General features: G+C 37.5%; 1 protein-coding gene and 1 pseudogene across 1 annotated transcript; both read left to right on the forward strand.

Annotated features, from left to right (window-relative positions):
* The first annotated feature begins 1495 nt into the window (after positions 1-1495).
* Positions 1496-2447, forward strand: LOC100474253 (olfactory receptor 52A5). The gene is given in 2 exon segments (XM_002930700.2): positions 1496-2248; positions 2250-2447. Coding segments are annotated over 2 exon segments (951 nt in total).
* An 8508-nt stretch (positions 2448-10955) lies between these two features.
* On the forward strand, positions 10956-11905 carry LOC100474767 (annotated as a pseudogene).
* Positions 11906-15890: the final 3985 nt, after the last annotated feature.

Raw genomic sequence — 15890 nt, forward strand, 5'->3', positions numbered from 1 at the left:
TTGTTGCAGAATCACTGGCAAAGAGATCTCAGTGTCCTTCTGTCATTTTTTTTCTTTCAAATAAGAATTATTGCACCAAAAACTCCTTTTTATACCCCCATACAAGTATTCCACGTGGCCACGAAACAGCTACTTACCTGACATTTTTCACGAAATGGGCATTCAGAGAAACACAGAAATACAGACTTCGACTTCTTCATAAAGGATTTCTTTTTTCCAGCATGTATAGAGGCTCAGACCTGAGAAGATCTCTTTGTGGGAGCAACTGGGATCAGTGCTTAGGCACGGACAGATTAGAACAAAATGCAAAATGATTAAAATATTAGAGAGTGGTTAATAAAACTGAGACCAAAGGGAGAAAAAAAGATTTTGTCAGATTGATTTGAATTCCCCAGAAGGAAAACGAGCCAAAATCTGGAAAGACTGTAGAACTAGGGAGATATTAAGAGCTGGACATTGTATTCAAAGGTGCTTTGGGATCCAAACCACAGCTAATCACTCACAGTACAGCGTAAAGGTATTAAAAAGCAAAAGTAGGGGGTCGATCATGCAAAACAGAATATGCAATTTTACCCAGAGCCCAAGGAGTCTAGTGATCCCCTGATCTTTAACCACTGGGAAGAAAACACAATTAAGGTAACCTAGCTTCAGAGTTGGTCTAAAATAGCCAGATGATGCTTTCTTTTTTTTAAAATATAGTATCCTATTTTAAATTGTACATTCTTCTTGAATTCCACAAATCTACCCTAAATAAGTGAGCATTAGTTAATTAGAGAACTAATTTCATCTAGCTATATCTGAAAGATGACCACCCTCTTCAAATGTCCTCTAAGGGCCATTTTTAGTGCCCTGAAAAACAGTAGTTTGTTCAATATTTTGATAAAGGAGTAAGTTAATATAAGGAAGACAAACCCTTCTAACAAAGCCCTTGAGAACCAATGCCAACTCTGCGATAAATTACTCCCTTCCGGGCACCAGGAGTCATGTGCTTAATACTGAAGGCTCGCATAGGATTATAAACGAATGCACACAACAGTGACAGAAATAAGATTTCTTCTAGGACATCAGGACTAGGTGAATTTCCAACTGCAATGAAATTGGGTTGGTATCTAGGTAAAGAAAGAATACCTAATGGTGGGTTTTCAGGCAAACTAGGCTAGAACTCAAGAAAGATGGCAAAAATCAGTGTCATGCTCAATTTCATGCTTTCCATTTCCACAAGGGCTAAGGCAGAGATCCCCAAATTTTCTCATTTTTTAGCTCTGGTTAAGATCAGCAGGACTGTTTGCTTCTGCCAATCTAAAGTGTATTATAGAATTTCACCAGAACATTCTGGCCAAACTGCCACCCAAAGTTAACTGAACTTGTTCAGTTTTCAGTATGGTTGAATGATAACAGCTGTATGATAGTGAGGGATGAAGCCTTTTCACTTCTCATCCAAATTTTCTTCTGCAGGTGTCAGAATCCACAGTGAGAAGACAGAATACCAACCTCTATGGCATCCATCAATACTTCATATTTGAACCCCAGGACTGTAATCTTGATTGGGATTCCTGGACTAGAACATGTGCAGTTTTGGATTGGGTTTCCTTTCTTTGCTGTGTGCCTAGTGGCTCTTTTGGGAAATATCATTTTACTCATCATCATCCGCACAGAACGCAGCCTGCATCAGCCCATGTACATCTTCCTGGCTGTGCTGGCAGCCACTGATGTAGGACTCTGTGTAGCCATTGCTCCCAAGATGTTGGCCATCTTCTGGTTCAGATCTTGCTCTATGGCCTTTGACACCTGCCTAGCTCAGCTGTTCTTCATTCATGCCTTGCAGTGCATGGAGTCTGGCATTCTGTTGGCCATGGCTTTTGACCGCTACATTGCCATCTGTGATCCACTGAGACACACATCCATCCTCACACCTTCCATCTTGGGTCGCATGATAGTAATAGTGGCAATTCGAGCTATAGTGCTGGTTGGTCTGTTACCCATTCTAATCAAAAGATTGCATGCTTTTCATTCCATTCTTATTGCCCACTCTTACTGTGAGCACATGGCTGTGGTCAAGCTAGCTGCAGAAGACGTCCGAGTCAATAAAACATGTGGCCTTTTTGTGGGTTTTGCCATACTGGGATTTGACATGATTTTTATCCTCATTTCCTATATGCTTATTTTCCAGGCTGTTTTTCATCTACACCAAAAGGAGGCACGGCTCAAAGCATTTAATACATGCACAGCTCACATTTTTGTTTTTCTTTGAGTTTTATATTCTTGCCTTCTTCTCCTTCTTCAGCCACCGTTTTGGACATGTTGCTCCCCCTACCCACATTCTTCTGTCTACTGTCTACCTCCTTGTGCCACCTGCACTCAACCCTATTGTCTATGGTGTAAAAAACAAAGTAATCCATACACGTGTGGCAAGGATTTTTCTTCTGAGTCATATATCCCACCAGTGATCTATCAAATGTTTGTGGTCAAGTAGAAAATACTTTCATTTCTTAGAGATGGAGAAAGTTTGGACTCCGTGTGTTCATTGTTGGGGACTCACATGCTCTACCCTAAATCTTTTCTTTTCACAGTCAGGTTGACATAAAAGGTATCCAGATTAACAATGATACTTGTTCTCTATCTGTAATGCATTTGACTTCCAATCTGATCTTTATCATTTCCTTCCTTTTCCTTTCTTTGTGTTTAATTTGCAGTTATTTTTATTTCTTCATAAGGAAGCTTTGATTATTGGTTTTCAAACATTCCCTTTTGGAATATGGACATTTTCAAGTATGGATTTACTTTCTTTCTTTCTTTCTTTCTTTTTTTTTTTTTTTTTGTATACCACATATTTTGGTCTTCTGTGTTTTCATTTATTCAATTAAAAATAAGACTAGGGGCACCTGGATGGCTCAGTTGTTAGGCGTCTGCCTTCAGCTGGGGTCATGATCCTCAAATCCCAGGATCGAGTCCCACATTGGGCTCCCTGCTCAGCAGTAGGTCTGCTTCTCCTTCTGACCCTCACCCCACTTGTGCTCTCTCTCTCAAATAAATAAATAAAATCTTAAAAAAAAAGTAAAAATAAGACTAATATTCATCATGTTTCTGTGTTACCCATGAAATACTGAAATAAAGTGATACATATATGGTCAATTGATTTTTGAAGATGTCTAAGCAATGTAATGGGAATTAGAAAGTCTTCCTGAAATGGAGAGCTGGAACAACTAAATCATTGTATGAGAAAATGAACTTTGACTCTAACAACTACCTCATATTCCATAGCAAAATTAACTTAAGGTGAATCATAGACCTAAGCATTGAAGAAAACACTGTAAAGCTCAGGTCTGTAAACCAGACCTCATTAGAGAAGGAACAGCCTTGGATCACTGAAAAGTGGCTGTGATACTGCTCCAGCGGAAATCCACCTTCTAGGGTGCCAGGAAAAGCTGTTCATGGGTTTCTGAAGAAACTGCTGGCCACTGGGTGCTGCCGGCTTCCTTTACTGCAGCATGTGGGCCCTGGAAATTTGCAAAGCTGCAAGAACCCACCGTCAACTAGATGGAGTACAAACTGCATTGAGTCTGTGGGCTGACCCACTACATAGGAACCAGGAAGCAAACCCTCTCCTCTTGCAGTGCCTTACCAGTGCCCTCTACTGACAAAGTTCAGCATTGCACCAGCTGGAAAAGAAAAAGTACTCAATGGGCCAATGTACATTTTCACCAAGAAGGCAGAAAGTGTACTTGGAGCTGAGAGACAATCAATCGTTAACCAGCACAAACTGCATGGCAAATAATAAAGTTGTTGGTACATGTACTGGGAACACAATATGCAAGAACGGCCAGTCCGCCATTTCTCTTCAGTGAATGTTAGTGCTCTCAGCAGTCTTCACCTGTAGAGCTGACAATCAAATATTGCCTTTGACATCTGCTAAAGAAAAAAAAACAATACCATAGGACAGCAAGAGCAAACAGAAGTTCATCTTATTCTGATACTATTGCCAGCAGTAGGGTAAGAAAGCGCAGACCAAGTATAAATACTCAGCTCTCCTGAAATCAAAGCTGAAGGAATTTTAAGAGCTGGGGTGCAAGGGGCTATAGGCCAGCTATGTTCTCTAATTGGCTCTCCACTATGAAAATGAAACATGTGGGCTGATGTGAGTGATACTTCTATTTTGCTCACGACAGGATATTTTTTTAATGATGGTTGCATATAGAGCTTTTAAAAATTCTTTTTCTGCACATATCAATATGATTTTTTTTTTCTGGTGAAATCTCTTAATGTATTGGGTTCCTATTAAAATATCCAGAACAAGTCCTTCTTGCCACCTCATTTACTAACTACTTGCTACACACTATTCATTTTCTCTGGACATTTGCAGTCACAATGTAGTAGATTGTATTATCAGTTCCTAATATTTACTAAACTTTCCTAATAATGTCATCCGTATCAGTCCTCTCCCTATATGAGCCTTATTGTTTCATATTAATCACATCAGTATCCATCATGTGACTTCTAATTGCCAAGGAGATGTAAATGGAGAGACTTATGGCACTTGTGAACGAATGATTTAAAATTCATCATTTACTTTCTTAGTGTCTCTTTCTCCAGTGACACAACAATAGAAGTAGTTCACAAAGGGGGGTCCACCTTCAGTCTAAGCCCCAGATCAAAGTGGCAAAATGGACATATAGGTGAGAGATATACCTTTGTTCTGACGAGTTCCTGAGATTTAGGGAATTTATGTTACTAGAACATTACTGAGTCTGTGTTGATTGATACAGATTATAAATGGCTCCCTGTCTCAACATTTTCCATTTAGGCCAATTATCAAAGGCATAGCCAGGCATCTTAAATATAGTCCAGGACATTACCACACCTCTACTGGAAAACCAACCTAGAATACTAGATTCCACCCCCCCTTTTTTTAAATTTAATTAATTTTTTTAGTGAGAGCCTAGGTCTTACAATTGCTACGGGGCATGTGTTCTCTGTGCCACTCTTATCTCTCAGAAATTATCGTTCATAAGTGAATCCCCCTTGCTTATTCCTTACAGCTACTCAAACTCACATGGCATGTTCAACCTCAACGTCTTTGCATTTTCTCTTTTCCTTGACTGCAACACCACCCCCCCAATATCTATGAGACCCACACTTACCCTACACTGGAACCCACTATTGCAACCCACCTGCTCTCTAATCCCTGTGTATATTCTGATACACACATGTGTATACACACACATACACATTCGGAGAGAGATTGAGAGGAATTGTTCCTACAGTTTTAACCCTCATCACTAGGGGAACCTAACGTACATTTTTAAAATTAATCCATGAATGAAGGAATGGTGAGAGAATTAAAAAGTGAAGCATTTGACAATGTTGGCATAAAATAAAGATAGTAAATAATTTGAAAGTTAGGTGTTAGTCATGTAAAAAATTATGAACGTGTTAACTTCCATGGAGACAAGGAAGTACTTGCTCACGTTTCTTTTTTTTTTTTTTTTAAAGATTTTATTTATTTATTTGACAGAGATAGACAGCCAGCGAGAGAGGGAACACAAACAGGGGGAGTGGGAGAGGAAGAAGCAGGCTCATAGCAGAGGAGCCTGATGTGGGGCTCGAACCCATAACGCCGGGATCACGCCCTGAGCCGAAGGCAGACGCCCAACCGCTGTGCCACCCAGGCGCCCCTCACGTTTCTAATTATAAACATGGGTGCCCTCAACAAAGTGAGGTAGAATATTTAATAGAAAGAAAAGAAACCATATAATGCTGTGATGAAAACAAGAGCAACTGGGAAATGGAAACTTTGCTTCGGTAGAAAGTCTGAGAGATCGTTCTCTGGAGTTCCTTTAAGTTTCCAAAGAGGTTATTTTTTTATATAAGACTTGAACATGCTTGCTTATCTAGGGAAGGAACAAATAAAGAGGCAATATTTGAAGATATAGAAGAAAAGGCAGTTGATGGGGAACTGACCATGAAGTAATTCATAAAAAGAAAATGAAAGAAAATTAAAGAAGAAAAAAATCTCATGGGGACAAAATAAAGATGAGTTGAAGAAGAGATTTTATTTTAGTTTAGTTTAGTTTTTAAAAAGATTTTATTTATTTATTTGACAGAGAGAGAGAGAGAGTGAGAGAGCACAAGCAGGGGGAGTGGGAGGGAGAGGGAGAAGCAGGCTCCTGCTGAGAAGAGAGCACTATGTGAGGCTCAATGCCAGGACCTGAGTGGAAGGCAGACGCTTAACTGACTGAGCCACCCAGGCACCCCTGCAGAAGAGAGTTTTAAAGGTGAGTAGAAAAGAAAACAAATTCAATATACTTTAAAGCCAAATTTGTTGAGAAACTGATTGACCACAGGTCTGGTAGGGGGAAAAAAAATGAAAAACTAAGGAAGCAAAAGATACGGAAATATTTTATCCATCCTTTTTATGGATAGTAAATATTGAACATGTAGAATTAATATGTCTTTCTGAGACATACAGTCATAGTTTGCTTACATAAGCCCAGAAGTCTGATCATAGAACCAACAACTGAGACATCATCACCTGGCAGTTGGAGTTAGGGAGTTGGCTCATTCCTAGTCGAGCACCTTCCAAAATAATTTTTTTTTACATTTTTCCAGCTTTGTCGAGGTATAATTTGCAAATAAAATTGTAATATGATGTACAACATGATTTGATATATGTATACGTTGTGAAAGGATTTTGCCCATCAAATTAATGCATGCCCATCATCTCACATATTTTCCTTGTTGTTGCTGAGACAATGAAATTCTACTCGGCAAATTTCATTTGCACAATAAAGTGTTACATCAACTTAAGTGTAATAAAAACCACATTATCAAACATGCAGGCTGCATGGAAGGAAGGTAATTCTTATCTTAACAAGGAGGGACACTTCACATAGGAATTTTATTTCTTGCTTTCAAGAAAAAGAGGGAAGATCTTCCCTGACATAGCAACAATACACCACCCCACTTGCAGCCAATGAGAAACCATCACAACCTCGAACTCTTTTTCTTCTCCATGAACTTTTGTTCAAAACAACTCTCTCCAATTTCTCCTAAAAATTAATAATAGCTGACCTTCACTTTGCCTCTTTAAACTTGTCAATGGTTTGCCATAGTTTGCTTGTCCTGACTTGCAATTCCTCTGCTATTCCTGAATAAACTTATTTTGCTAGTAAAATAACTGTCTATTTTATGTCTAAGGTTGACAGAGTAAAGAAGAGGAAATAAGTTTTCCCACACAATTTTGCATGGTATGAGTTTCAGGAGTTTCAGCTGTAGTAACTTTGTATTCATAAAGATAAGCATCTTCTGTTCCCTTAAGCCTGTGGCCAGAAAGTGAACTAAATTGCTGTCTTCCCAGTCTACAAATTTTCCATTCTTAGATTTTTTTTTTTAAGGTTTTATTTATTTATTCAAGAGAATGAGAGAGAGAGTATGAGCAGGGCTGTGGGGAGGGGCAGAGGGACAAGCAAACTCTCCACTGAGCGCAGAGCCCCACGCAGGGCTGGATCCCAGGACCCCAAGATCATGACCTCTGAGAAGGCAGACACCCAACCAACTGAGCCACCCAGGTGCCCCCCATTTCTTCAGTGTTTTTCCCCTCACATTCCTAATGATCTCAGATTTACTATGATCTAAATGTGACCTATCATTTGAGATTCCCTGGTTCTCATTCTTTGAAAATAACTTTTTATGCAGTAACAGTGTTTTCTGGCTTTGTGCCTCAAGCAAGGGGTACCTTTCTGCTTCAAAACAGAACTGAGCTTCAGACATGTAATGAACCCTCTAGGGCCGGGTCTGAAAATTGCCCTGGGATCACCTCAGATTCAAAGGCCGAGAAAAGCAACAGCTTAAAGTCATGATAAAAGACAGCAAATCCAAAGTCTGGCAGAAAAAAACCTATTCCATCCATTGATCTTACCAGCTATCTGTTTCTCTGGGTGAGTTACTCCATGAATTGGGACCTGGGTATAGCTCAGTGTTTCTAATTGTAGCAAATTTTAAGAGGTAATGGAAAGGATAGTGAGTTAGATGATCTCAATCATGCGTCTTTCAGAAACAGACTTTCCTTTGGCACATCACGTTATTTTCTCCGACCCAAGTGTATTTATCAATAATATGAGGGAGGGACTAGACTCATGTCATTTAGAGATGGAAGAGGAATGCAAAGGTAATCTAGTGGCATCTTCTTAATCACATGTGAGGAAAAACTATGAACTGACATCCAGTTAATTAGTGGAAGGGCAAGAAAAATAAGGTTTTCAGGCTCCTCCTCTAATGTTGACTAGAAAGTAGTTCTAACATTGCTTGGTTTATCAAAACTGAGAAGACGGTCTCTGTTTTGGAAAGGGTGTTGTGTTGTGTGTGTATGTATGTGTGCATTTGCAATTTGAGCGGGGAAGCTTACAAGATGTGGAGAGAAGGGCAAAGATGGGAGCATGCTATTCATTGCCTGTAACAGTGTTGCTATCTGGGCTTCTTACCACTGTTCCTACAGCTCATCCCCCATGCCCTGAATATGCTCTCTTTATCCAGGGCATCAAAATCATGTATTTTTGTCTCTTCTGTCTTATACTTTACACTGTCTCCATTTAACATATCTTCCCATTCCTCTCTCCTTTTTTACTCAGGGAGCAGGAATGAACATTTTCTGATTTGATTATTATAGAAAGACAAATTGCATAAGATATATACCGTTGTGGTCTTAAAAGCTACTAGAAACTGGTTTTCCTATTCATGTGTTTTTTATCTATCTAGGAAGAATTTAAAGGAAGACGTGAGTATTTCTCAGATGAACTGACCAAATCAATTTAAATCACTGAAATGTATGGACTCCATCAAGGCCTGCACGTGATTAGGAAGTCACTTTTCTGTTGTGACAATGGTCATTTCACCTGGATAATATATTAAATATAAATAATACAAATACTATAAATATGTTAGTATTTACATATTTATAATTATATATTTTATTTATAATGTATATATTTATGTAATATATACTTGTATTTATATATTATATAATATATATTATAATTATTTATATACTGTATTCACATATAATATATATTTTATTTACAATATATTTTTATTTATAAATATAGTATAAATATATAAACAATACAAATATATATTTGTATCACATACAACCTAGTACAAATATGTATTACATATATATGTATTACAATATAATACAAATATATATTATTATAAATATATAAATACTAATATGTATTTACATATTATATATATGCTATACTATATGGAATTTTATCTTTACATTGTTAGGCATTTCTAAATATATCTAGGACGTATTGCCTTTTATAGTTTCTTTAGATTCTGCCTTTGTCTACTCATGCCACCTTGATAAGATATATTCATGTTTATCAGCAATGAGTTCTAGGGAGTCCATCACTTGCTTACCTAACCTCATTTATCTGGGCATCATAAGGTATTTGTTTTCACAAAATTTCTAATTGTTTTAATATATATCTCTTTATTGCCTTTGTCATAGTCAACTGATACATGTAGCTACAGAAGGTCATATAACGATCTCCTGCTCTCAATCAACTAGTAAAGTATTTTAGATTTTACTACATTAGGGACTTCCTAGTTATACCCACATGCATACATAGTCTTACTGACTGTGAACCAGTCTATTTTTTCCTATAATTTTACAACAGCAATCCTTCTAGTTTCTTTTCAAAGAAAAATATATAAAATCCCATTCAGAGTGGTATTCTCTATTCAATGATTTGCTATGACAAAATCATAAGGAAAACAGAATGAAACTTTTGGGATGACTTTAAGCTTGTAGAATGGTTAATGAAAAAATAAAAAAAAGAGTACATAAAGTTATCTTAAGGTTTACTGAATAAATTTCTAAAGAAAGAAAGCAGGCAAATTATAAAAATTTCAGAAGTTTGGGATTGGTGTGAAGTGGGACAATGTAATCCAAGTAGCAAATTATTTTCTTGGCCAATTAACACCAGTAAAATGAACGAAAGCACCTAGGTTTAGGTCGAGATCCATTATGGACAGTAGAGTAGCTCACAGCCAATCCTGCCTTTTTGCATCAGAAACACTTTAATATCAAAATATTTAGCTACACTGGTTTTCCAATAGATCTGGTTTTGTATGTTACCATCCTATCCTAATTTATGGTACTTCTTTATTCAATTGACTTCCTATCTTCTCAATTTTCTGTCTCCTCTAAGATCTGTGAAGACTTACACCACCATCTACCCCATTCTGCTTACACATCCACTCTGAAAGCTGATCATCCAGAATTATCCCAGTGAGTCAAATACACTCTGCTTCTACTGATAAAACAACAAGTCCTCCACATCACTTCCAAGCACTGGATAATGGGTCTGCACACAGTCAGCTCAACCAGCATTTGCTGAAAGAACAGAATCTCCTCACTCCCTCATCTGAGAATCAATTTCTAAGATTTGTAGGGAGGTATTTTACTCCCTAAACCAGAGAAAATGGGGCTGGGAAAGGCTGCCACTTTCCAGAGATTCTAAACTTTGAACAAAATGGACAGGGCTAAGGGATTGAGAATCTATTCCACAACTTCCAACGCTGCAAAGGGATTTCGCTTAATCTGAAATGTGTCTGGGGGTTGGAGAGGGATATAAACAAAAAAGTTAATGTTGCCATCTGCAGTACGTTCTGAGGACATTTCAGAACCTAGCAGGATCCATGCTCTTAGAATCACAAATTCCATTCCTACTACTTCCTCATACACAGATACCCACACTGGCTTTGGGAAAAGATATTCGAGAATCCTAATACAGACTTAAGTTGATTCCCAAAGATTCAAAGTCATGTGGCCACATTTCCATCCATGTTTTTCGTGTTATAGAAGAAATGAGAATTCCCTTGTTCCTTTTCATCCATAATTTTTCTCTGAAGAAGTATCAGAATCAATGGTGAAAAAGGGATCTATCGACCTGATGGGATCTACAAACGTGTCATATCTGAACCCACAAACAGTGACCTTGATTGGGATCCCTGGACTAGAGCATGTGCAGTTTTGGATTGGATTTCCCTTCCTTGGAGTGTGCCTGGTAGCTCTGCTGGGAAACACCTTCTTGTTAATCATCATCCCTACAGAACGCCGTCTTCACCAACCCATGTACATCTTCCTAGCAATTTTGGCAGGCACTGACCTAGGTCTCTGTGTAGCCATTGCTCCCAAGATGTTGGCTGTCTTCTGGTTTGGCTGCTGCTCCATGGCTTTCGATGCTTGCCTCACTCAGCTCTCTTCATCCATGCCTTGCAAGGCATAGAATCCGGTATCCTGTTGGCCATGGCCTTTGACCGCTACATTGCCATCTGTGATCCTTTGAGGCACACATCCATCCTTACACCTCCATTTCTAGTTCAAATGATATTGATGGTGGCCATCCGGGCAACAGTGCTTGTTGGAATTTTACCCTTTCTACTTAAACGCTTGCAACTTTTCCAATCTGTGGTTATTGTTCATTCCTACTGTGAGCACATGGCAGTGGTCAAACTGGCTGCAGAGGATGTCCATATTAACAGATCATATGGACTCTTTGTGGCCTTTGCAATTCTAGGTTTTGATATGATCTTTGTCTTCATCTCCTACATTCTGATTTTTCAGGCTGTTTTTCGTCTTCCCCAGAAGGAGGCAAGACTCAAAGCATTCAATACATGTACTGCCCATATGGCTGTCTTCCTGGAGTTTTACATCCTTGCCTTTTTTTCCTTCTTCAGCCACCGTTTTGGACATGTATCACCCTATGTTCATATCCTCTTGTCTACCATCTATCTGTTTGCTCCCCCTGCCCGTAACCCCATTATATATGGTGTGAAGACCAAGGAGATCCGTGTGCGGGTTGCTCAGATTTGTATTCTGAAGCCTGACACTGAGCAGTGATCCAAAAATACTATGACGCGGGAAAACTATATATTTACCCATTTAAGATGCAAACTCCTTGTACTACGTCTATGTTGGTGAAAACCTGATGAGGATCTCCTCTAAAGAATGTATATTCCTCAAACAAAAGACCTCAGAATGTGAGATAAACTTGAGTGAACAGTGTACATATATCTCCTAAGTTCCTATCATCTCCCCATCTCTCTCTCCCTTTCTTCTTTGATCTTTTCTTATTGTCTTCCTTCCTTCCATCTTCCTTGTTTTTTCACCCTTCCTTGTTTACACATCTATTGTATCTTTCTGCAATACCAAGAGGCAGTTTATCCTTGATGTGTAACAGTGACAAAGACATACTCCATGATTTCAAAGCTCACAGTATAGTGATGATAAAAAATACTGAGCAAATATAATTTAATGTTATTTAAGCCATGGCAAGAGAATAAGAAAATATTTTTTTTTCGCATGTAAGAAGCAACTAATTTAGATTTTAGAAGAAATCAGAGAAGACCTTATATAGGAAGTCATGGCATATGTGAGGTTTGAGTAATGCATTTTACTTAAGATGATGAAATGTTATTAACCGAGATTTCAGGTTTTTGAAACACTATCAGTATAACTCATGTAGATGTGGAGAAGTATATGCAGGTGTGTGTAAATCTAACCTCCTTGAGCACCTGATTCAGGAAAAAGCAAGCTCATCTGTGCTTTCATCAGTGATCAAAATATGCAAATCATTCTGAAGTAGGGAGTAATGTGTTAATATATCAGTATCTGATATGTGGTTTTATTTAATTGCACAAATATACTTCTTTTCTTGGGTAAATGAACAAATTCAACTTTTCAGAATTGCCGCTGACTAGCTAGCATTGCTTGTGATGGTCTTGGAAGGAGTTCATTCTCTGTATTGTGTGGCAACTCATTATGAACTTTTTTTTCCCCCAAAAGGTCATCAGGAGATACTTTGGAAAGTTTTGAGATGCAATCCATCGATTCGAGCAAATTCTTTGATTAGGGCCATAACAGCTTCTTTTCTCCCATTCTTCTTCTCCTTACTGCTTAAAAGGCATTATAAGCTAGTGAAGAAAATCCAAAGACTTTAAGTTTAGCCATATCACCATTAGTTCCCTTCTCATATCAGGCCTTCTTGTCCAGTATCTCTGTGGCTTGAGAGCATATATACCACCATCATTATCACCACATGGACACCAATAATTTTAACTCAGTTCACTTCTCTGTTTACCACAGTGATTTATCTCCCTCCTCTTGATGGTCAAGCTAATGACTTACACTATTACTTACAGTAGGAAGAGAAGATTAAAGTTTATTCTCTGATGGTCTCAATGTATAAATGGGTGAATATGACATAAAAGTGTTATCAAGGGTTCCCCCAAAAGCAAACCAAAGCAATAATTTTAGTGTATGTGGTATATCTTGGGATTGATTCAAGAAAATAATTTTGTAAGGGACTGAGCAAGTAAGACAGTGAAGGGAAGAAATCCAGTAATGTGTGTATGATCGAGCAGGTTACTGCTATGGATTACCAGAGCTCTTTCCTGTTGGAAGTACTTGGGAAAAGGTAAGGATCACACGTTGAAACTGTCCATTTGAGGGGCTTGAAACAGCATATTTATCTAGCTATCTCCATCTCTTATTAGATGGTAATTCCTGAAATATCGCCTTCCCAACACTTTTCACATGTACCACTCATAGACAGAGATTGCTCCCCAGGTCAGAGGAAGATCTCAAATAAAGAGTCATAGGAATCCATTGGAATGAACTATCTATAGGAAATTTATGGAGCAGGTTGAAGGTATATGGGCAGTGTTTTTAAGCATAGCTAAAAAAAAATATTTTATTGGGTAAGAATGCAAAAAATAAAGAAACCACAGAAGACATATTCTAAGTTCCTTCATGATCTCACAGAGGTAGACAAGGTAAGTAACACTGCCGGATGCTTAATAGACTGTACTCCAGAGAAAGAATCACCATGAAATAGACTTGTGGGAGATTTAATATGTTGGCATTAAGCACCAGGCAGTCTGACATTTATGGCAAGAGTTCTAAATTGAAGTATCAACTGTTTAGAAGAGCAACTGGAAACACCAGCTTTCCAATACATGGAGACTTTCCTCATTATCTGATCCAATGGAAAATTGAGTTTGGTTAATATAGCCTTTTCTACTGGGAGAGACGGGGCATCCTTAGTTTCCCAGGCAGACAACATAGTACTCACTGGATGATTTATATTTTTATTTATTTATTTTTTGTATAATCTTGCCTGTCCTCACCAGAAATACTGAGACATATTGGATTAAATTCTTATCCTAAAGTAATTTTTTATAATATGATTCTTCTATATATTTTGTGGGACTAGAACTTCTTCTAAAGCCTTTTAAAAGAAAGATTATACAAAAGATAGACCAAAAGGGTGAAGTTTCCGAACAAGATAAAGTAGCTGTCTTCAAACAAAAATATGGAATATAATAGTGAAGGAAACTTTAAATCCTCCTGCCACTATCTGATCAAGATCCAAAACAGGTATGAGAGCTATTCATCTATTTATCCACTTATTAATTCATTCATTTTCTTTTAACTAAGTATCTATATTGTGTGCATAACATGAAAGTCAGCCCCTGCCCTCATAAAATTCTGTCAAGGAAAACAGTATTTTAAAACTATTAAAAATATGGATGTTGTGATCAGCCAGATCTCAGCTTGACTTTTGATTCGACTATCTATTAGCTGTGTGTTATAAAAAAAAAACTAAAATATTTAAATTGTCTGAGCGTAGTTTTCCTCCTCTTTGTAATTGGGATAATAACAATTGCCTAAAAGGACTATTGTATGAACGTAACAATTTTAAGTGTGTTTTAAGCATAGCACATAATAATAGGGCGCTTAAAAGATAGTTACGATCATTATTAAAATTGTTAACAATAATAGTGAGGTCAGGAATTAAAAATCCAATATAAAATCCAACAGAGTAATTGCTATGATAGCTACCTGAAGTAAGAAAAATTAGAGGGAGTAGGGAAACACTGGCTGTGTATTTTTTGTTGCTTCCATTGCAAAATTTTAATGTTTTAAAGAAAATATTGCTTTATTAAAATTTATATTCTCTTTCTAGTCTTCTTGATATACAGCTTCTTGTTCTGAATTAAAATAAGAATATCTATTTTTAAGAATACCTATTTTTAAAAGTAATACCAATTTATGTTTGTTTGTTTGTTTATTTATTTATTTATTTATTTTCTAAGGAAACAATAAACAAAAGTAAAAGGCAGCCCATGAAGTGGAAGATATTTGCAAACAACATGTCTGATAAAGGGTTAGTATCCAAAATCTATAAAGAACTCACCAAACTCAATACCCAAAAAACAAATAACCCAGTTAAGAAATGGGCAGAAGACATGAATAGACACTTCCAAAGAAGACATACAGATGGCTAACAGATGCATGAAAAGATGTTCAACATCACTCATCATCAGGGAAATGCAAATCAAAACCACAATGAGATACCACCTCACACCTGTCAGAATGGCTAAAATTAACTACACAAGAAACAGCAGATGTTGGCGAGGGTGCAGAGAAAGGGACATCTTCTTGCATTGTTGGTAAAAATACAAACAGATTGGAAGTCCTGCAAAGAAGTTAAAAATGGAACTGCTCTACGATCCAGCAATTTTACTACTAGGTCTTTACCCAAAGGATATAAAAAGACAGATTCAAAGGTGTACATGCACCCTGATGTTTATAGCAGCATTATTTACAATAGCCAAACTATGGAGAGAGCCCAAATGTCTATTGACTTATGAATGGATAAAGAAAAGGTAGTGTACGTGCGCGCGCACACACACACACACACACATATATACACACTGGGATATTATTAAGCCATCAAAAAGAATGAAATCTTGCCATTTCCAACAACATGGATGGAGCTAGACTGTATTATGCTAACTGAAATAAGTTAGAAAAAACAACA

The sequence above is a fragment of the Ailuropoda melanoleuca genome, chromosome 8 (genome assembly GCF_002007445.2).
Source record: "Ailuropoda melanoleuca isolate Jingjing chromosome 8, ASM200744v2, whole genome shotgun sequence".
NCBI lineage: Eukaryota > Metazoa > Chordata > Mammalia > Carnivora > Ursidae > Ailuropoda > Ailuropoda melanoleuca.